The 21,381-nt window shown below is 42.6% G+C and overlaps 1 protein-coding gene across 1 annotated transcript in view; it reads left to right on the top strand.

The window, feature by feature from the left end:
• The first annotated feature begins 10,167 nt into the window (after positions 1-10,167).
• Positions 10,168-21,381, top strand: part of FDX1 (ferredoxin 1) — a 36,736-nt gene continuing 25,522 nt past the window's right edge. Inside the window, exons 1-2 of the mRNA XM_003910668.5 lie at positions 10,168-11,073; positions 16,930-17,054. Coding sequence (XP_003910717.2) covers positions 10,889-11,073; positions 16,930-17,054 — 310 coding nt within the window. The 5' untranslated portion in view covers positions 10,168-10,888. The remainder of the gene's footprint in view (positions 11,074-16,929; positions 17,055-21,381) is intronic.

The raw sequence follows: 21,381 nt of genomic DNA, 5'->3' as shown, positions 1-21,381 counted from the left end.
CCCATGCAACCGTTCAGAATAGGCTGGGGCTTGGGCACTGTGCCTTCCACAGCGGTGGGTGGCTCTGCTGCATGAGGTCATGCAAGGACCCAGGTTGGTGGACTGGCTCTGCCGTCTTGTTTAGCTTTCATTTTCGGATCTCATGTGATCACTCCAGTTGTCATTTTCTAGCCAATGGAAAAGACAATTGAGAGGAAAACAAGTAGCTTTCTTGTAAAATGGTTATCTGGTTGCATTCATCACTTCTACTTGCATCCCATTAGCAAAAACTTTGTTATAGGAACACACCTATCTGTAGCAGAAGCTGGGAAAGATGGTCTCCGTCTGGTAAGCCATGTGCTCCACTAGAATTCATGGTATTCCATTATTAAAAGAAGGAAAGGGAGAAAGCGTCTTGCCAATAACACTCATGAGCTCTTGTTACTCTGTTCCTGTTCCACATGAATGTGGATCCAGTAATATAGTTCTATCTTGCTTTTTAAAAAAATCCTCTGATGAGAATATAGTTGTTGTCATTATTTTCTAATTGGTCATTGCTTGGATTTACCCACATTGTTGCTAATTTTTTGCATATCATTTTTTTCTTGCCTCTTTGCCCCATCCTTTGGGTTCCATTTCACTATTCTTGAAGAATGTTGCATTGCTTTGTATCTATTACTGCTTAACAAATTACTCCAAAACTTGACGAATTGGAACCGAATTTATTATCTCAGTTTCTGGAGGTTAGAATTTGGCATAGCTTCTCTGGATCCACTGTTTCAGGGTTTTTCTCATAGGCCACAATCAAGGTGTCACCTGGGGATGTGGTCATCTCAAGGCTCAAGTGAGAAAGGATCAGTTTCCTAGCTCACTCCGGTGACTGTTGACAGGATTGGGTTCTTAGACCGTTGAATGGAAGCCTCAGTTCCATTCTGGCTGTTGAGGCCACCCTGAGTTATACCTTTGTTTAGTGAGGGTCTGATGGCAATAAGCTCTATCAGTTTTTATTGTCTTAAAAATACAGCCATGTACTGCATGATGACATCTTGGTCAACAATGATCCCATAAGGCTACCATTTTTAGCTCCTCTAAGGGAGCTGAAAAATTTCAATCACCTAATGATGTAGCTGTCATCATTATAGTGCAACACATTACTCACATTTTTGGTGATGCTGTTGTAAATAAACCTACTTCACTGACTTTTTATCACTATTTTAGAGTAATTATAAAAAAGGAGTTTACTGTAAAACAACCTCAGGCAGGTCCTTCGAAGGGATTCCAGAAGAAGATATTGTTACCATAGGAGATGACAGCTCCATGCATGTTATTGTACCTAAAGACCTTCCAGTGAGACAAAATATGGAGGTGGCAGATAGTGATATTAATGATCTTGACCCTCTACAGGCCTAGGCTCACGTGTATGTGTCTTAGTGTTTTTGTTTGTTTGTTTGTTTGTTTTCTGAGATGGAGTCTCACCCTGTTGCCCAGGCTAGAGTGCAGTGGTGCGATCTTAGCTCACTGCAAGCTCCGCCTCCTGGGTTCACGCCATTCTCCTGCCTCAGCCGCCTGAGTAGCTGGGACTACAGGTGCCCACCACCACGCCTGGCTAATTTTTTTTTTTTTTTTGGTATTTTTAGTAGAGACGGGGTTTCACCATGTTGGCCAGGCTGGTCTCAAACTCTTGACCTCAGGTGATCCACCTGCCTTGGCCTCCCAAAGTGCTAGGATTACAGGCGTGAGCCACCACGCCTGGCCAAGTGCAAATTTCTTAAATGGACTAGATGATGATTTAGCCACCCTTGTAAAATGCCACATGACAAATTGGGCCACGGCCAGAACTAATGAACTACTTAACTTAGCTGACCAATTATCCTGCACTATGCTAAAAAACGAAAAACAAAAGATTGCCTGAGTTATGCATTCACAGCTAAAGCAATTAACTTCTCAAGTCTCTCAGTCCCGGAAAGACTTTAAGCTCCCTCAGTTTGAGGACTCTTCCCGCCCAGTATGTTTCCACTGTTAAGAGACCAGGACACCTTAAAAGAGACTGCCTTAGAGGGAAACGAAAGAAAAGGCAGGTAAGTGCAACTCAGCGAGCTGGGAAGACTAGGGGTGCTCCGAGGAAGTTCAGGGGTTTCACCTCTCCAAACAGCCTACCCTGACAAAGAAATTGGGAGAGATTTGTATAATAATACACCATGAGCTTACAACTGCCTTAATTGACACAGGAGCAACTATATCTCTTATAAATCCCACCTTATTTAGAAACCCCATTCCTCAGAGTAATGAAAGAATTAACATGGTGGGTATGGCTAAATAAAACTGTCTCATGTTTTAAGTCCAAGCCTATACTTTACCATTTTGTTGGGTTCAGCTCCCCTGCCACAGGCTCTAAGTGTGACAGGCACAGTCTGTCCCAAGCATTTCTAATATGCCCTGAGGGGTCCCTGTCAATCTTTTGGACCAGGATCTCCTCAACATCCATAATACCCACATGGGATTATGGCATTATCTTTTTCATCAAAAAGTGAACTCTTTTAAGAATTGGAGCCAGGAGACCAAAAATAACAAATTCAAAAATGTCCTGACAATGTACCACAATTTAGTACTAGTAATGTTAAAATGTCATCTTGTGACCAGGAAAGTGACATGGAGACAGAGAAGGAAATATTAGGGGAGAAGAGAGGACATTGGAATAAAGAGCAGGAAACAGTAAAACTCCTTTTGGCTTCCACAATCTTCCTGTTAACCCCAGAAGCGGGACACTTACTCAAGGATGTCCCCTCCCACTTATGGTCTCAGTCATATACAGATATAGAGAAAATATTCTCAGCCACTCCTATAAAGGTAGAGATAAACCCAAAGAAACCCCTACCCAACCTTAAACAATATCCTCTATGACAAGAAACCATAGATGAAATTGCCCCATCATATAAGATGATCTGAAAAAGGGGCTCATTATTCCCTCCACAAGCCCCTGCAACAGCTCTGTGTTCCCTGTTAAAAAAAATATGTGGGAGAGGATGGAGATTTGTACAGGACTTGAGGGTAATAACAAATATAATACCCAGAGACCTAGTAGTCCCCAACCCACATACCTTTCTATCAGCTATACCCACCACCGTCAGTATTTCTCAGTTGTGGATCTCTGCAATGCTTTCTTTAGTATTCCTGTAGGTCTGGACAGCCAGTATTTGTTTGCCTTTACTTGGAAAGAATGGCAATATACATGGACTGTAATCCCCCAAGAGTACACAGAAAGCCCCGTTTACTGTTCCCAAATATTAAAAGTTGATTTAGAGGATTAATTTTTCCCCAGGGCTCAACACTCATCCAGTATGTGGATGACCTTCTCCTTTGTTCAGACACACTGTCTTCCTCTCTGGAAGATAGTCTGTATTTAGTCAGTTAGCCACCAAGGGACGCAAAGTGTCTAAAGACAAACCGCTGCTACGCTTACCACAACTTATGTATTTGGGGCATATTATCTCAGTCAAAGGACTGAGTATTAACCCTGATAGAGTGAGAGGAATTTTAGCTTTCCCAATGCCCACCACCAAGAATCAACTTAGAGGACTTTTGGGCCTGGCAGGCTATTGTAGAAACTGGATACCAAATTTCTCCCTTATAGCTCAACCTCTGTATGCATACCTAAAAATTGAACAACCTGATCCCATCATGTGGACTCCAGAGGGAAAATTAGTTGTACAACAAATAAAGGAAATTCTAATACCCTAGTCTTAGGGCACCCAAACTACAAATTGCCTTTCTCCCTTTTCACACATGAAATCAGAGGTACTGCATCTAGAAACACAGTGATCAGTAGAGACCTAGAGGCTGTCATAGCCAACAGCTGGAACCTGTGACTCAAGGGCTGCCTCCTTATGTGAGAGCAATAGTAGCCATGGCCCTTCTCTACAAGTCTGTTGAAGAAACAAATATGGATCCCTCCTTTACCATTTTTGTGCTGCATTCTCTTGAAACCCTTCTAAACTCTCATCATACTCAACATCTCTCTGTCAACTGGTTAGCCTCTTATGAAATTCTTCTTGTATCATCTCCCAATATTACCATTTGCTACTGTAATAATCTTAACCTGGCCACTCTTGTTGGGCCCTTCCAACAAAACCCGTCATGCCTCTGTTCCGGTAACTGACCTATTTCTCACACCCAGGACAGCCCTACAGGAGATGCCACTGGATAATGCTGAGATAGAATGGTGTACAGATGGGGCTTATTTAAGAGGAGAGAATGGAAATTTTAGACCAGGATATGCTGTGGTTTCCTTACTAGAGGTAATTGAAGCCAGTCCTCTTCCCCAAGTCAGATCAGCTCAAGTGGTCAAATTGATTGTCCTGATCTGAACTTGTCAATTAGCAAGAGACAAGGCTGCAAACATTTATACTGATAGTGCTAGGCTTCTGGGGTTGCTTATGACTTTGGGAGGCTATGGAAAGAGAGAGGATATTTTAACTTCCTCAGGGCAACTCATAAAAAATGGACAACAAGTATCAGAGCTGTTAGAAGCCATTCTAAAACCAAAACGTTGGCAGTTATAAAAATCCCAGGTCACTCTCAGACACCACAGAAGGTCGGGGTAACCAATTGGCTGATACCACAGTTAAAAGAGCAGCATTTGATCCACGAGCCCTAATTTGGGAAATGGCCATAAAGCTGAAACACTTAAAAACATGTTGAAAGAAACCCAGAACATAGCTCCTACAAAAGAGAAATCTACCTGGAAACGGGCAGGGGGATTTTTGTCTCCCGAAACTGAAATATGGTGTGGACCTAATAATAAGCCCATTATTCCAATGGGATGTCAGGTCTCCCTTATGGAATATGTTCACAACCTAACCCACTGGAATCCAGATAAAATTATATCCTGATGTAAGCAATATTACTGGAAACCATCCTCACAGTGGCACAAAAAGTTTACCCTTGATGTGTTATTTGTCCCAAATATAACCCAGGAAAACCCCTTCATGGGGTCCAGGGTCATTTTCCCCTTCCAGCTGGACCTTTTGAGGTATGGTAGCATGATTTTATCCAGCTGCCATCATCTCAAGGTTATCGGTATAGTCTAGTATATTATAGTTTAGTAATAGTCTGCATGTTTTCCCATTGGGTTGAAGCTTTTCCCTGCAGGCAAGCAACAGCCATGGCAGTTGGAAAAATCCTACTAGAAAAAATTACTTCACTATGGGGTGTCCCCTGTGAACTTCACAGTGATAGGGGAACTCACTTTACTGGCCAGATTTTTCAAAATCTTTGTAAAATTTGGCCATATTTCAATATTTTCAGGGTGCCTACCATCCCCAGTCCTCAGGCCTGGTGGAGAGGACCAATGGAATAAATAAAACACAATTGGCTAAGTTCACAGAGGCATTTCACCTCCCCTGGCCCAAAGCACTCCCCCTAGTGCTGCTTATCCTCCAATTCACCCTTCCTGGAAAACATCAACTGTCCCCTTATGAAATTATAACTCGAAGGCCCATATATATGGGGATGAAAATAACCAATCCAACTTTTCTCAAGGGAGATAAATCGCAATATTGGGAAGGATTCATTTATCATCTTAAAAAAGCCAATACTTGGTAAAGAATTCCTTTCACAGTGCGCTCCCTGAAGATAAGGTGCCTGGTCAAGATCTGCAGCCTGGAGATTTTGTCTTTTGAAAAAGACATTTAATAAGGGTTTCTCTTCAACCTCGATGGAAAGGCCCATACTAGGTGCTGTTAACTAATCCACGTGCAGCAAAATTAGAGGGTACAGCCTCATGGATTCACATCTCTCATCTTAAAAAGACACAAACTCCTGAGTGGACTGTAAACTCCCATCAAAGACCTTCACCTCCAGTTCACTAAACATCGACCTTCAATCCAGAATAGAAGCAGATGACAGCTGTTGTGGACGGCTTAACCCCAAGACACAGGACCAGGCCTGTATACAAAAGAAAGCCTATGTTTATCGTATAATAACCATTACAATTATTGTCCTAGAGCTACTGGCAACTGCTGTCTTATAAGAACAGGACACTTGCCTTGTCTGATTAAACATCCTTTTAGTAGCTAAAATGAATTTTACAACCTTGCTATTATTGACCCTATATCCCTACACCTTCTTGCCATTGCCACCCACTGACTCCAATGAAACAAACCTGTTTCTACAATGGACTCAGGATTATGCAGACAGATTACAAAAGGACACCTGCTGGATATGCAGACTCATGCCTCTTTCCAGTGGCTCTGGCCTGCCATAGTTGGTATCCTCCTTCCAAGGTTAGGACTGAATAGAATACCAAAAATTTATTACATCACAGAAATGGTCTGGTATTCTTAGTGCTGGCATAACAGAACAAGGAAGATGGGAAAAGTTTTTCAATAGAAAGGACCAGCTCATTAGCTCTCACTTTAGCATCCTCCACAACTAAAACAAAAGGTGGTAACTATGCCCCAAACAACAGCCCATTTCAAAATGGAATAATGCAAATTTGGGATGAATTTATCTGGCCCACCCTTTCATTTGGCCAACTCAGCCAAAATGCTGGGAACAAAGAAACCACACCAAGGATTTCTGACCAGACAGTACGAGAAATGTGGGGTGGATACAAGGAGAACGCTGTGACCACGTTATCATATTACAAGACACTGACTGGCATGCCACTGATTGGCTGTAGCAACTAGGTATTTATCGGCTAGCACCAAATGGGACGTATTGGCTGTGTGGTACTAACTTATGGCTGTGGGCACCTCCAGGGTGATTAGGACAATATTCCCTAGGTTATGCTAAGAACAAGGATGAATAATTCAGACCGTGCCCAAACCAGCAAGCCTTTTTCATTTATGATCTCACTGGACACATTCAGTATTCCAGTGGCATGATCACTTGAAGATTGAAGGTAGGTACTAAAAGCGTTGTACGGCATATAGATGCCTTAATGAATTATACCAAGAAGGCCCTAAATGATAGCCAGATGAGTATGTCGTTGCTAAACAATGAGGTCATGCTTTATACTCCCAGCAACACAGCGGGGGGGCCTGCACCACCATAAAAACTGAATGTTGTGTGTATATTCCACATGAATCGAAGAACATAACCCGACTTATGACTGATATGAAAAGCCAGATAACCATCCTGTCAGATCCAAAACCCTCACTCATCAATTGGTTGAGCGATTGGTTTGCATCCTGGGGAAGTTGGTGGCAGAAGCTGTTGCTTATAATAGGAATAATAATAATAATTTCTGTTCTGTCCTGTTTCTGCTTACAGTGTTGGTATGGTATGTGCTTGCAAATAAGTCTACACACCACTGAAAGGTCTAGTGTAATGATTGCCCAGGGGATTGCTGTAATTGAGGAGGCAGTAATATAACCTGACCCACCTTCCAGGTTTGCTTCCTATTTGTTGCTATAAATCTGGTCTAGGGACATATATACATATATATGTGTGTGTGTGTGTGTATTTTTTTTTCTTTTCCTTTTCTCCCACTTTTTTTTTTAATTTTTATTTTTTTAGATCTTCATGGTACATAACATCTTAGGAATGAGCCTTCCTAGCAACATGGGACCTGAACCTCCAGGAGTTAACCATCCTAGTGAGGAGAAACCAGGCCAAAAGAAAAGGAAGAGAAAGCAACCTAGGTCAGAAAGCTGTATTCCTTCTGAAATGCTTTCTCCAAAAGACTTTAAACAAAAAGAAGGGAAAATGTGAATGGAAATTAAATCTTGAGACCCCAAACTCATTAAGCCAAAGGGAAAAGCTAAGCTGGGAACTGGGTCATGCAAACCTGCCTCCCCCTTTTGGTTTCTAGATAAGATGGCTGCAAGATGAAAAGCTACATGCCTCCTCCATATTTTGCCCACAAAGAAAATTCCTAGGGAGCTGCAAGATCTTTTAAGGTAGTTCTGTTAAAATTTCACTACGGCAATGTAAATGGATAGATAATCTTTACAGATGCAGTCACCCCGCTGCCCACCAGACACAAATGCATATCTCATTGTTCCCCTGCCCCATTTTGTCTATGCTACCTTATGTAAAAATGTAGATGTCCTGCATTTTTCCTCTGCTCCATTTGTCTATGTCATCTTATATATATAAAATCAGATTCACTGAGCTAGACACAGGCATGAATGACTACTTTCCCTTATCCCCTTCATACATGAAAATTAGGTACTTCTCAAAATCCCACCTTTTCCCCTTTAAATTTGGAACCTTCAAAATCATCTTCAGAAAAGGCATAGAACTGTCTCCTGGGCGTGCATCCTTAACTTTGGCAAATCAATCTCCTAAAATGATTGAGAGTTGTCTCATAATTTTTCTCGATTGACACCTTTATAAAAAGACTGGAGGAAATTAGGCATGTTTGCCCTTCCTTCTTGCATCATGTGAGGACACCATCATATCAGGACAACAGGACAGGATCTTGGGACAGGACACCATCTCGGAAGCAGAGACTGGGCTTCTCCATCAGACATTAAACCGGCTGGCACCTGGGCGACCCACTCTCCAGACCTGTGAGAAAAGAAATTTCTGTTCTTTACACATTACCCAGTCTGTGTGGTATTTTGTTATAGCATCATAAACAGAATAAGACAAAAGTCTTTAAACAATGAATGGATTTCGAAAGGAGTAAAAGATGGGCTGGGCATGGTGGCTCACGCCTGTAGTCCTGGCACTTTGGAAGGCTGAGGTGGGCAGACTGCTTGAGCTCAGGAGTTCCAGACCAGCCTGGGCAACATGGCAAAACCCCATCTCTAAGGAAAAAAAGAAAAGAAAAGAAAAAAAAAAAAAAAAGGGGAATGGAGGGGTGGGAGTTTTATAGACAAGAAAACAATAAGCAAACAGATAAGCAAAAGCACGTCCTCAGTAATTCCATGTTGCTTTATCTGTATTCATGACCATGTTTACAAATCCCTTTTGGAATTCTGCTGACTACTGGTATTTGCGATTTTTGGCATTACCCCTCATCCACCTTTGAAAACCTGGAGAACATTTTCTCTATCTTTAATCTTCATATACAGGCTTAATGAATTCTGATGATTATTAATGGAAATTACATAACATTAATTTATTCGCCAATATTTATTGGACCCTTGATATGTTCAAGATCCTGTAGCTGGTGCTGTCGGAGTTATTAAGATGAACTATATATACAACTACTCTATGTATACAAACAACTACTTTACAAAGCAGAAAACTGTCAAGTGCCTTAAAGTAGAGTTGAAACTGTATTTGCTACAGGAGGGCTGAGAGAAGAGAGAACGTCTACAATTTTTTTTTTCTTTCCAATTCTCTTCCTACAACGAATTCATCCGACCTTGGAGGTTTGATCTTATTTAAAAAAAAAAAAAAGTTAACTGTTCTTTTACAACCTCCTCTTCAAGATTACTTGTCAGGGTTTGCTGTGCCCTTCGCAGATTTTTCTTCACCCAAAGAGTTGAGGCAATTAGGAGCCATTGCCTTCTCTCTGCCATTGGGTTTGAGAAAGCACCATACATTGTCCACAGAGACTTTACTCAGGTTTACACTTTCTTGTTCTGAATTATCAAAAATTAGTGGGGCGTGGTGGCACACGCCTGTAGTCCTAGCTACTCGGGAGGCTGAAGCAGGAGAATCACTTTAACCTGGAAGGCGGAGGTTGCAGTGAGCCGAGATCGCACCACTGCACTCCAGCCTGGGCAAAAGAGAGGCTCCATGCCAAGAAAAAAAAAAAAAAGTATCTGATTGTGTTTAGCATATCTGCAATATCCCCTTGACTTTGGCCTTTAGCCTCTTTATGAGTACCCTGATGGAGGAAGGCCCAGGAAGTGGTAGCCTTCCTGGTTTGTGACGCACTGTATGTTTTGCGTGTTTGTTTAACATCGGAATGGCCCTGAAGGCTGGAACATCTTATCTGTGTTTGAGAGTTATGGAAACTCTGATCCTCTAGGAGAATAATTTTTCCAAGGTCTCAGATCTCTAAGGTAGTAGACTTTGGATCTGAACATTGCTATTTCTGATCTTAAAGCCCATGCATTTCCCACAACATATTAACCATGATAAAGTGTTTTTAAAGTTCATCTTTTCTGGTTTTTGTGAAAGTCTTTTAGAAATCTCAGCTCATCCTGAGATCTGGCCACTGCACTCCAGCCTGGGCGACAGAGCGAGACTCCGTCTCAAAAAAAAAAAAAAAAAAAAAAAAGAAATCTCAGCTCATCACAAAGTTTCCTGTTCAGTCTCGTGGGTTTCATGTACTCAGACAGCATTTATTTGCCAGTCAAGGTCTAGGATGGCTGCCTGTCCTCTGCAGCAGCCCCAAGCCTATTCATTATTGTCATTTACAATTTTACTGTCATAATTATTTCTCTGTATAATAGCATTCTGAGATTTTCCAAAATTTCCCCCTGTCCTTGTTTTACAGTGCGCAGAATTCACTTTTGCTCTAACTTGACTCTAAGATGACACAATTTCCCAGTTTTTTCTTTTTTTAACGGCTGGGGGATGGGGGGACACGGAACAGAACACAGTGGTCTAGCTAACCGGTTTCCGCTAGACGTCCAGCTATCTTTTAAACTATTTTGTTTCTGCATGGCAACTCCAGGCGCTAAGAAACCACTCAGCTTACGACGGAACCTAGAGGATAGGTAAAGGTCCCCTGCGCTGGCCCCGCCCCGTGGGACTTGGCGGCGTGGGCGGGAGAGGCGGGGCGGGGCCGCACTTTGCTCGCCAGTGTCTTTATAGGTCACCCGGAAGGCACGCGGGGCCTCGGCGCGCTGCTCCCAGTGGGGCCTCTCCGCCACTCCAGTCCCGCGCCCTTCGCCACGGCCCTCCGGCGTCTGCGCCGCAGCTGCGGTCCCCGCCTCTTTGGAGTCTCTCGCGGCCGCAGCCCGCGGCCTGCGTCGCTTCCGGCAGTTCCGGACCGCGGGCGATGGCTGCCGCTGGGGGCGCCCGGCTGCTGCGCGCCGCTTCTGCGGTACTCGGCGGCCCGGCCGGCCGGTGGCTGCACCACGCTGGGTCCCGCGCTGGAGTCAGCGGCCTGCTGAGGAGCCGGGCGCCGGGCGGGAGCGCCGGGGCGAGCCGGCCGCTGAGCGTGTCGGCGCGGGCGCGGAGCAGGTAGGGCGCCGTGTGGGCACGGGCCGGGGTCCCCGGTGGGTGGCGTCTGGCTGGTTGGGCCCAGTCTGGTTGCGCCGCCTTCTACGCGCCGGGCCCACACCCTGGAGGCCTGCCTCTCGCCTCGCTCTTCTGGGGTGCCCTCGCGGCTCCGTCTCGCTGCTCGGTGGCGTCGCTGACTCCCTTCCGTCGCACCGCAAAGTTTTTCCCGTATTACCCACTCCCGGCGGGAATCGGGGACTCTGGATGCCCAGCTACCTTTCCCAGCGCCTCCCGTGCCCACAGGAAAGCCGGGACTTGGCTGCTGCTTGTTCTCCGTGTGATTTGTCTGGGATCTGACCTTTGCTCTGCCCGAAACTGGCAGTGACCTTCGCGACAGGCTCCCCTGCTGCTGTCCTGGCCTGACACTCCTGCCAGCCGTTTCTTTCCCGGCCTTGCCCTGCTTTGGGAGGACACCTAGGTCCCAGGTCTTTGTCAGGGGGTGTCCAGGTAGAATACACCAAGCCCATAACCTCTGCTGCTCTGTAGGCCCTTTGCTAGTTGCTCAAGTGTTGAAAGCCCCTGCTTTGAAGTAATCCGCCGGGACTTGAAACTTCGCTTTGGCACGGATTGTCTGACGTGCCTAACTTCGTCAGTGCTTAGGAACCCAGTTTCCCCATTTGCAAGTTGAAGATAATAACAGTTTAGACCTCCTACGGTTAATTGAAAAATAAATGAGTTAATACAGCGGTACGGGTAGTCTTGTGCCTGGCACATAGTGAGGGCTCAGTAAATGCCACTTGGTGGTAGCAGCAGCAGCAGCAGCAGCCGCAGCAGCAGCAGCAGCCGCAGCCGCCTCCTAGGCTCACAATATTGAGAGGGTTTTGTTTTAAATATTTTAAGAGATGTGAACAATTTCCCCCAAATGTGTTGAAGTTTTAGGTTCTTGGGCATATTTGTTTTTCAAAGACACTCCCTAGATATACTAGAGATAAAATTTACACATGATTTCTAGCAGCAAGGAGGCTAGCGACATGGTGGCGATTTATATAAAGCAGATCTCTCAACAGCCCTTTGACCCCATGATGTAGGGTAGCAGGAATAGAGAACTAGAGGGAGAGTATGTTGGATTTATATGCTGCTTTTTCTAGTTTCTTCTTGAGAAGGTCTGAGAGTAGGGTGTAAGACTTTCAGTCATCTTTTCCCCACTAATCCCGTTATCTAATGCGTGCTCCATACATTTTTGTTGTGTGAACTTTGGGGGAAATCAGGAAGAAGGCAAACCAGATTTATTTGTTCCTGTTTCCTCTGCACTTCCCTGCCTTTGATCTGTGTGGGTGCCTTGCTTTCTGTTATACAGTGGATGAGTTTTGTACAATTGTGTAAATTGGGACAGATACTGAACATACTTGTGTAACTGGTACAAGGGAATGTGAATGTTTTTGTAATAATTGGGAGTTACCTTTCTCAGATTTGTTTTTTCAGATTTGGATATGTCAGGTTGTCTTAAAGGGGAACACATCTATTTCCTCATAATCCTGCTGCCCTCTTTATTGGCACAATTTCTTTTTTCTTTTTTATTTTTTTTTTTGAGATGGAGTCTCGCTCTGTTGCCCAGGCTAGATTGCAGTGGCGCAATCTCGGCTCACTGCAAGCTCCACCTCCCTGGTTCACGCCATTCTCCTGCCTCAGCCTCCCGAGTAGCTGGGACTCACAGGCGCCCGCCACCACGCCCGGCTAATTTTTTGTATTTTTAATAGAGACGGGGTTTCACCTTGTTTGCCAGGATGGTCTCGATCTCCTGACCTCGTGATCCGCCCTCCTCGGCCTCCCAAAGTGCTTGGATTACAGGCGTGAGCCACCGCACCCGGCCTGGCACAATTTCTATTCATGGTCTTATCATTTCTGTTACAGACCTTGGAGCTACAACTGGATTTTCCAGTTCTTACTGTGTTAATGAAACTTGTGCTGTCCAATACAGTAGCTACTTATCACATATGGCTATTGAAGTTTAAGATAATTAAAGGTAAATAAAATTAAAGATTCAATCTCCCTAGCCACATTTCAGGTACTCAGTAGCCACATGTGGCTAGTGGCTGCTGTATTGGACATTGCAGGTATGTGTAGAACATCTTTGTTATGGCACAAAGTTCTTAGGGACAGGCAGAGCAGTTCTAGAAACTGTAGTTCTGTGTTTGAAGTTTAACAACTGGATAAGCTATCAGTAATTGAGAGTCAGAAAAACTCCTTTTACTCTAAAATACAGTGACACAATACTTTACATTTTGCAGTGATTTAGGTAACAAAGAGCTTTCACGTGTATTATTTCATGTGACTCTTAAGACAATTCTATGAGGTAGGGAGGGTAGGTAAATGGAAATAAATATTTCATATTAAGTAGCTGGCAAAACTAGGACTAGAACTCAAGAAGTTTTTGTGAATTTAAAAAATTTTTAAATTTCTATTATTTTTAAAGTTTCAGTAGTTTTTGGGGCTCAGGTGGTGTTTGGTTAATGGGTACGTTCTTTAATGGTGATTTTGGTGTACTCTTCACCTGAGTGCAGTGGTGCCATCATGGCTCACTGCAACCTCTGCCTCCCAGGTTCAAGCGATTCTTGTGCCTCAGCCACTCGAATAGCTGGGATTACAGGTGCGTGCCATCACACTTGGCTAAGTTTTGTAGTTTTAGTATAGATGAGGTTTCACCATGTTGGCCAGCCTGGTCTCGAACCCCTGGCGTCAAGTAATCTGCCTGCCTCAGCCTCCCAAAGTATTGGGATTACAGGTGTGAGTGACCACTCCCGGCATAGTGTCTACATCTTCTGACTCTTAGGTTCCATACTCTTTCAACTGAAGAATTACTTTTTTCTCTCGTTTCCACTTCCTCTCCTATTCTTTCGTAAACCTGTTAGTACTCTTACTTGGCAGTTTTTTGTAGGGCTGTTGACTTTTAATACAGACCAACAGGTTGGACTTCTTAGCAAAAGGGCTTGGTCTTTAAATAAAAGTTATTAATCAGTGTTTGTTGAATTCTACTATGTGTTACATATTTTGCATACATTGTCAGAACTGTAAGATTAATGTTGTCCTGATTTTATAGAAGAGGAGGCTGATGTAAAAGAGATTTTGAATTCCTTTGCTGTAAGCTTAACTCTAGAGTGCTTCAGAAGAACAACAACGCTAAAACCTCTGGCTTTCAGTAGTGTGTATAAATGATGGAATTCTTTCTAATGTACTTCCTGTAGCTTTAGCTACCAGGCATTCATTGATGTCAAATCTCTAGACTTCCCTGCTGGGCTCAGACCCATACCCTTATTTCCATCTGGCTTTTGGACATTCTTATCCGGCTTTTTCATTATTAAATTCAGCAGGTCTAATCTTCAACTTATTTCCGTCTTCCCCAAAGCTCCTTTGTTTCCTGTCTTAAATCTAGGTTAAATGGTACCACCTAATTGCGTGAGCCGGAAATCCCAGTGTTTTTCTTCCCCACTTTTCAATTTAGCTTAAGTAGATGGTCACTAAAACCTTTCGGTCTACCTCCTGGATGTCTGTTACATCACTGTGTTCTCCGTCCTTGATTAGTTTATGCTGTTTTGATAACCTCCAAAGTGGTCTCCCTGCCTCTGGAGTATTTTCATTCTCAGTCATTCTACTTTGAAAAAAATTGCAGTTATTCATATTGAAAGTCATGAATAATATGTGGGAATACTAGTTTTAAAGCATTTTTGGCTGTGAAAAGAAGTTGGAGAGCGCAGGCCCTTTTGAGGAACATTCCTGAACACACACACCCTTTTGATGAGTTTTAATGAATAGAATCCTGGTTTTTTTTCCCAGTGTTATAATATTAGGGAGGGCATTATCCAGTGGGGCTTCAGTTGCCTCATTTGTGAAATGGGATCATTGGACTTGGTAACTTTTGAGATAGTGATGGCTCTGAAATTATTTAATTCTGAGTTTTACTTATATTAAAGATTTGTTTGATGGGCTATTGCCATCTATTGGTAGTAGTAAGAATAACAACTCATTATTTTAAGTTGAAGAGAATCTTTTCAAGTGTGAGGTAAAAATTAAAATGACCAATGGTGGAGGAATAAGGATCTAGTTGCTAGTATAATGTCTTCTCAAGTTTTGGAGGGATGTTTGTGAGAAGTGAAGGAAATTTAAGTCAGCTAGCTGATAGCTAACCTACTATCTTATAAAACATGTAAGGAGGTATTTATCTTACAGATTCAAACAAATAAAAAACTTTTTCTAGTCCCTTTGATTTGTAAGTATACAATGTGGACTGAAATGAGATGTCAAATACGCAGGAAACTATTAAACAATGTCTCTCAGCAATAGTAGTCTATGTAGCACTTGCACAGCAGTTGCTGTGTTGAGAGCAGAATGATTTCCTTTTTTTTTTTTTGGAGACAGAGTTTCACTCTGCCACCCAGGCTGGAGCACAGTGGTGTGATCTCAGCTCACTGCAACCTCCGCCTTCCGGGTTCAAGCGATTCTTCTGCCTCAGCCTCCCAAGTAGCTGGGATTACAGGCATGTACCACCATGTCTGACTAATTTTTGTATTTTTAGTAGAGACGGGATTTCACCATGTTGGCCAGGCTGGTCTTGAACTTCTGACCTCAGGTGATCCGCCCGCCTTGGCCTCCCAAAGTGCTGGGATTACAGGCATGAGTCACCATGCCCGGCCATGATTGGCTTTTTAAAAGCTCACTACAACCCTGGTCTAGTCTTTTATGGACACATTCATGTTTTTCAGAGTCATATGACTACGTTTTTACGTGTTTTTTTTTGAGACAGGGCCTTGAGCTGTTGGCCAGGTTAGAGTGCAATGGTGTAATCACGGCTCACTACATCCCTGAACTTCTGGGCTCAGGTGATCCACCTCAGCCCCCTGAGTAGCTGGTACTACAGGCAAATACCACCATGCCCTTTATTTTTCACACACCTACAACCATCTCATTTTTATTTTTATTTTTTGTAGCTATAGGGTCTCTCTATGTTGCTCAGGCTGGTCTCAAACTCCTGGGCTCAAGCAGTCCCCAGCCTCGGCCTCCCAAGTGCTCCTGTACAGGTGTGAGCCACCACACTTGGCCTTTTCTTTTTAAACAACAGGGTCTTGCTGTGTTGCCCAGGCTGGAGTGCAGTGGTGCAGTCATATCCCATTGCAGCCTCCTCCTCCTCCTGGGCTCAAGGGATCCTCCCGTCTCAGCCTCCCAATTAGCTGGGACTACAGATCACATCACCACACCTGGCTAATTATTTTATTTTTTGTGAAGATGGGATCTTGCCTTGTTGCCCAGGCTGGTCTCAAACTCCTGGCCTCAAACGATCTTCTCACTTCAGCTTCTCAAAGTACTGGGGTTACAGGTGCAAGCTATTGCACTGGCTTGTATGAGAGTAAAATAGAGTTCATGAGTGATAATAATTGCCAAATGTTTTATAACTGTGACTATTAGGGAGACATATACTGAGGCCATTTGACCAGGTAGTCATTGCCATTTCCTGTAAGGTAGTAGAGCTTATTATCTGGTAGCTGGGTAGATATAGATGCCTTTGATTTGTGTTGCCTTCTTCCCGAATAAGCTTTGGAAAGAAAAGAAAATACTTTCGGCTAGTCATGGTGGCTCAGGCCTGTAATCTCAGAGTTTTAGGAGGCCAGATTGAGAAGATTGCTTGAGGCCAGGAATTTGAGACCAGCTTGAGTAACATGGTGACACCCTGTCACTACAAAAAATGAAAATAAAAAAATTAGCCAGGCATGGTGTTGGGCACCTGTGTTCCCATCTACTCTGAAGGCCTTATAGGCTTTTAAACCAATTATTTTGAATTATGTTTTGAAATTACTAAAAATACTAAAGGACTGCTTTCTTTTCCAGCTCAGAAGATAAAATAACAGTCCACTTTATAAACCGTGATGGTGAAACATTAACAACCAAAGGAAAAGTTGGTGATTCTCTGCTAGATGTTGTGGTTGAAAATAATCTAGATATTGATGGCTTTGGTGAGTATGAAACATTTCTTAAAATGCATAAGTGAAACTGTTAGATTTCAAATTTTTGTTTTGTTTTGTTTTTTTAAGAAGTTTAACCTATAGCATGCTAGGTAAAATATTAACATTCGGGATGTGTTAGTGTTATATTCTTGTTTATAAATAATAATAGAGTGACACCGTTGTTCTGTTCTTCGTAGATTTAAATAACTCATGATCAGAAATCTGCTGTGGCCTCATTACCTTACTGTTTATGTATGCGATGCAAAGCTGATGGTACGGAGTAGAGTTAAAAGATACCAGGTTAGAGAGAATAAATGTCCTAGCACAGAGGGGTACTTAAATATCTTGAATGTCAGCTCACCTTCCTAGGAAAGGTAACTTATCCTAGAAAGTGATTTATTTAGAAAGTTTTCATTTTTAGACTTCTGACCATATGCCTTAACTACACGTGCAAAGCCTGTGTTCCTACAGCTGCCCTTTTACACTTCCTGAGGCATACCCTGTATATCACCTGTCAGTTTTGTTCAAGCACTGTGTGTCTAGATTAGCAGTTCTCAGAGGGTTTCCTTGACCATTAGCATGAGTGTCACCTGGGAAATAGAGATTCTCAGACACTCCTCCCCCACCCGCCACCCCTGCCCCTGCCCCAGACTTACTGAGTCACAAAGTCTGGGATAGGTCCAGCATTGTGTGTTGTAACAGCTGTCTGTGTGATATTGATGCATGTTCAAGTTTGAGAACCACTGGTCTGGAATAAGGTTCAAGGAGTGTATCTGACTCTGCTTCTTTCAAGGCACTGTTCACATTACCTTTAAAGAACCATTTCTAGATCAGAATTAATTTATCTTTCTTCGGTTTGCCCATGATTTATTAAATCTACCTCTCCTTGTTAATGCTTTTAACAGTTTTCCTTTTTAGAGAGAATGGCTATCTCTCTTATTAGATTATTAGTTTTTGAAAGACTGCTCCATGAGGTTACTCAGGTACGGTAGACTTTGTCGAGAGTTGGCACTCAATAATATTTGCTGAATATCTTTAAAAAAATTTTTTTTTGACAGGATCTTGCTCTGTCACCCAGGCTGGAGTGTGGTGGTGTAATCACAGTTCACTGCAGCCTCAACCTCCTGGACTCAAGTGATCCTCCTGACTCTGCTTCCTTAGTAGCTGGGACTACAGGTGCACCATCACACCCGGCTGAATTTTGTATTTTTTGTAGAGACAGGGTTTTGCCACATTGCCCAACCTGATCCTGAACTCCTGGGCTCAAGAGATCTTCCTGCCTTGGCTTCCCAAAGTGCTGGCATTACAGGCATGAGCCACCATGGATATCCTTGGATATCTAAATCTAATTTTTTTTTTTTTGCTAGTTTTAAAATAATTACAACAACTAGAATTTGAGTGTATACTACATTCCAGCATATGTTAAATGAAGTAGACTTTTTTTTTTTTTTTTTAGCTCTCCATTTGATAGTTGAAGAAACTGAGTCTCATGGAAATTAAGTTTCCCTGGTTATACACGCAGGAAGTGAGAGGGCTAAGACTCAAACCTGTCTTGAAGTCAAGATTGGTGTATCTCATTGTGGTTTTGATTGCCATTTCTCTGGTGATTAGTGATGTGGAACATTTTTCCATATGTTTGTTGGCTGCTTTTGTGTCTGTGTCTTCTTTTGAGAGGTGTCTGTTCATGTCTTTTGTTTTTTTCCCAACTTTTATTTAGATTCAGGGAGTATATATGCAAGTTTGTTAAATGGATGTATCATGTGATGCTGAAGTCTGGGGTATGAATGATCCTGTCACCTAGGCAGTACGCTTAGTAACCAATAGGTAGTTTTCCTCCTTGCCCCTCTCCCTTCCCCCTCTGGTAGTGCCCAGTATCTGCTGTTCCCAACTTTATGTCCATGGGACCCAGTGTTGAGCTTGCACTTTTAAGTGAGAACACTTTGCTTTTCTGGGTCTCTATTAATTTACTCAGGATAATGGCCTTGAGCTGTATCCATGTTGCTGGAAAGGACGTAGTTTTGTTTTTTTCTAATGGCTTTGTATTCCGTGATATATATGTACTACATTTTCTTTATCCAATCCACAATGACGGGCACCCAGATTGATTCCATATCTTTGCTATTATGAGTAGTGCTGAGGTAAACATACAAGCGCATGTGTCTTTTGGTAGAATGATTTGTTTTCTCCTGGGTATGTACCCAGTAGTAGGATTGTTTGGTTAAATGGTAGTTCCATTTTTAGTCCTTTGAGAAATCTCCAAACTGCTTTCCGCAGTGGCTTAACTAATTTACATTCCCACCAGCACTGGCTAAGTGTTTCCTTTTCTCTGTAGCCTTGCCAACATCTATAATTTTTTGACTTTTTAATGATACTCTTTATGACTGGTGCAAGATGGTGTCTCATTGTGGTTTTGGTTTGCAGAGTGGAGTATTTCTTCATGTGTCATGTTTGTTGGCCACTTGTTTGTCGACAGTGAGACGAACTCTCACTGTCACCCAGGCTGGAGTGCCGTGGCACAATCTCGGCTCACTACAACCTTCACCTCCCAAGTTCAAGCGATTCTCATGCCTCGGTCTCCCGAGTAGCTGGAATTATAAAGGTGTGCCACCATGCCCAGCTAATTTTTATATTTTTAGTAGAGACAGAGTTTTGCTGCGTTGGCCAGGCTGGTCTTGAACTCCTGACCTCAAGTGATCCGCCCTCCTTGGCTTCCCAAAGTGCTGGGATTACAGGCGTGAGCCACCATGCTTGACCTCTGCCCACTTTTTAATGAGGTTATTTGTTTTTTGCTTGTTGATCTGTTTAAATTCCCTATAGATTCTGGATATTAGATCTTTGTCGGATGCACAGTTGGTGAATATTTTCTCTCATTCTGTAGGGTGTTTACTTTGCTTTTTTTAGTTTGTTTGTTTTTTGAGACGGAGTCTTGCTCTGTCGCCCAGGCTGGAGTGCAATGATGTGATCTTGGCTCACTGAAACCTCCACCTCCTGTGTTCAAGTGATTCTCCTGCCTCAGCCTCTTGAGTAGCTGGGATTACAGGCGCCCGCCACCATGCCCAGCTAATTTCTGTATTTTTAGTAGAGATAGGGTTTCACCATGTTGGCCAGGCTGGTCTCGAACTCCTGACCTCATGATCTGCCCGCCTTGGCCTCCCAAAGTGCTGGGAATACAGGTGTGAGCCGCCATGCCCAGCCCTCTGCCCACTTTTTAATGAGGTTATTTGTTGTTTGCTTGTTGATCTGTTTAAGTTCCCTATAGATTCTGGATATTAGACCTTTGTCTCATGCATAGTTTGTGAATATTTTCTCTCATTTTGTAGGGTGTTTACTTCGTTGACAGTTTCTTTAATGTGTCAAAGCTCTTTAATCAGGTCCCATTTGTCAATTGTTGTTTTTGTTGGAATTGCTTTTGAGGACTTAGTCATAAATTCTTCGCCAAGGCCAATTTCCAGGAGAGCATTTCTGAGGTTTTCTTCTAGAACTTCTGTAGCTTTAGGTCTTACATTTAAGTCTTTAATCTGTTTTGAGTTAAATTTTGTATATAGTGATAGGGGTCTAGTTTCATTCTTCTGCATATAATAGCCAACTATCCCAGCACCATTTATTGAACAGGGAGTTCTTTCTTCATTGCTTATTTTTGTTGACTTTGTCAAAGCTCAGATTTTCTAGATGAATAGCTTTATTTCTCGGTTCTCTATTCTGTTCCTTTGGTCTGTGTCTGGGTTTTCTAGTTTATGTGCATAGGGGTATTGATAATAGTCTCTAGGATCTTTGTATCTTTATGGGATTGGTTGTAATGCCATCTTTGTCATTTCTGATTGAGCTTATTTGGATCATCTCTTTTTTCTTTGTTAATCTAGCTACTGGTCTATCCGTTTCGTTTATTCTTTCAGAAAACCAACCTTTGGTTTTCTTGATCCTTTGTATAGATTTTTGGGTCTCAGTTTTGTTCAGTTCTGCTTTGAGTTTAGTTATTTCTTCTGCTAGCTTTGGGGTTTTTGTTTTTCAAGTTCTTCTAGGTTAATGTTGATTGTTATTTGAGAGCTTTCTAACTTCTCAATGTAGGCATTCAGTGCTCTGAACTTCATCTTAACACTGCTTTTGCTGCATCCCAGAGATTTTGGTACTTGTGTCTCTGCTTTTATTTATTTCAAAGAATTTTTTTATTTCTGTTATATGGTGGAACCACTTTAGCTGGTAGATATATTTCCTGATCTTTGACAGAAGTGGGTCAACCATGCTGTTGTTTGTGTGCATTGGAAGTTGTGGCTGTTATGCCATTGAAAAATTTAAATCTTAATATCTCATAACAGTGTTAACTAAACTTTCATTTAGT

The sequence above is a fragment of the Papio anubis genome, chromosome 12 (genome assembly GCF_008728515.1).
Source record: "Papio anubis isolate 15944 chromosome 12, Panubis1.0, whole genome shotgun sequence".
NCBI classification, from domain to species: domain Eukaryota; kingdom Metazoa; phylum Chordata; class Mammalia; order Primates; family Cercopithecidae; genus Papio; species Papio anubis.
The sequence above is the reverse complement of the archived record's forward strand: the minus strand, read 5'-3'. Positions and strand labels throughout refer to the sequence as shown.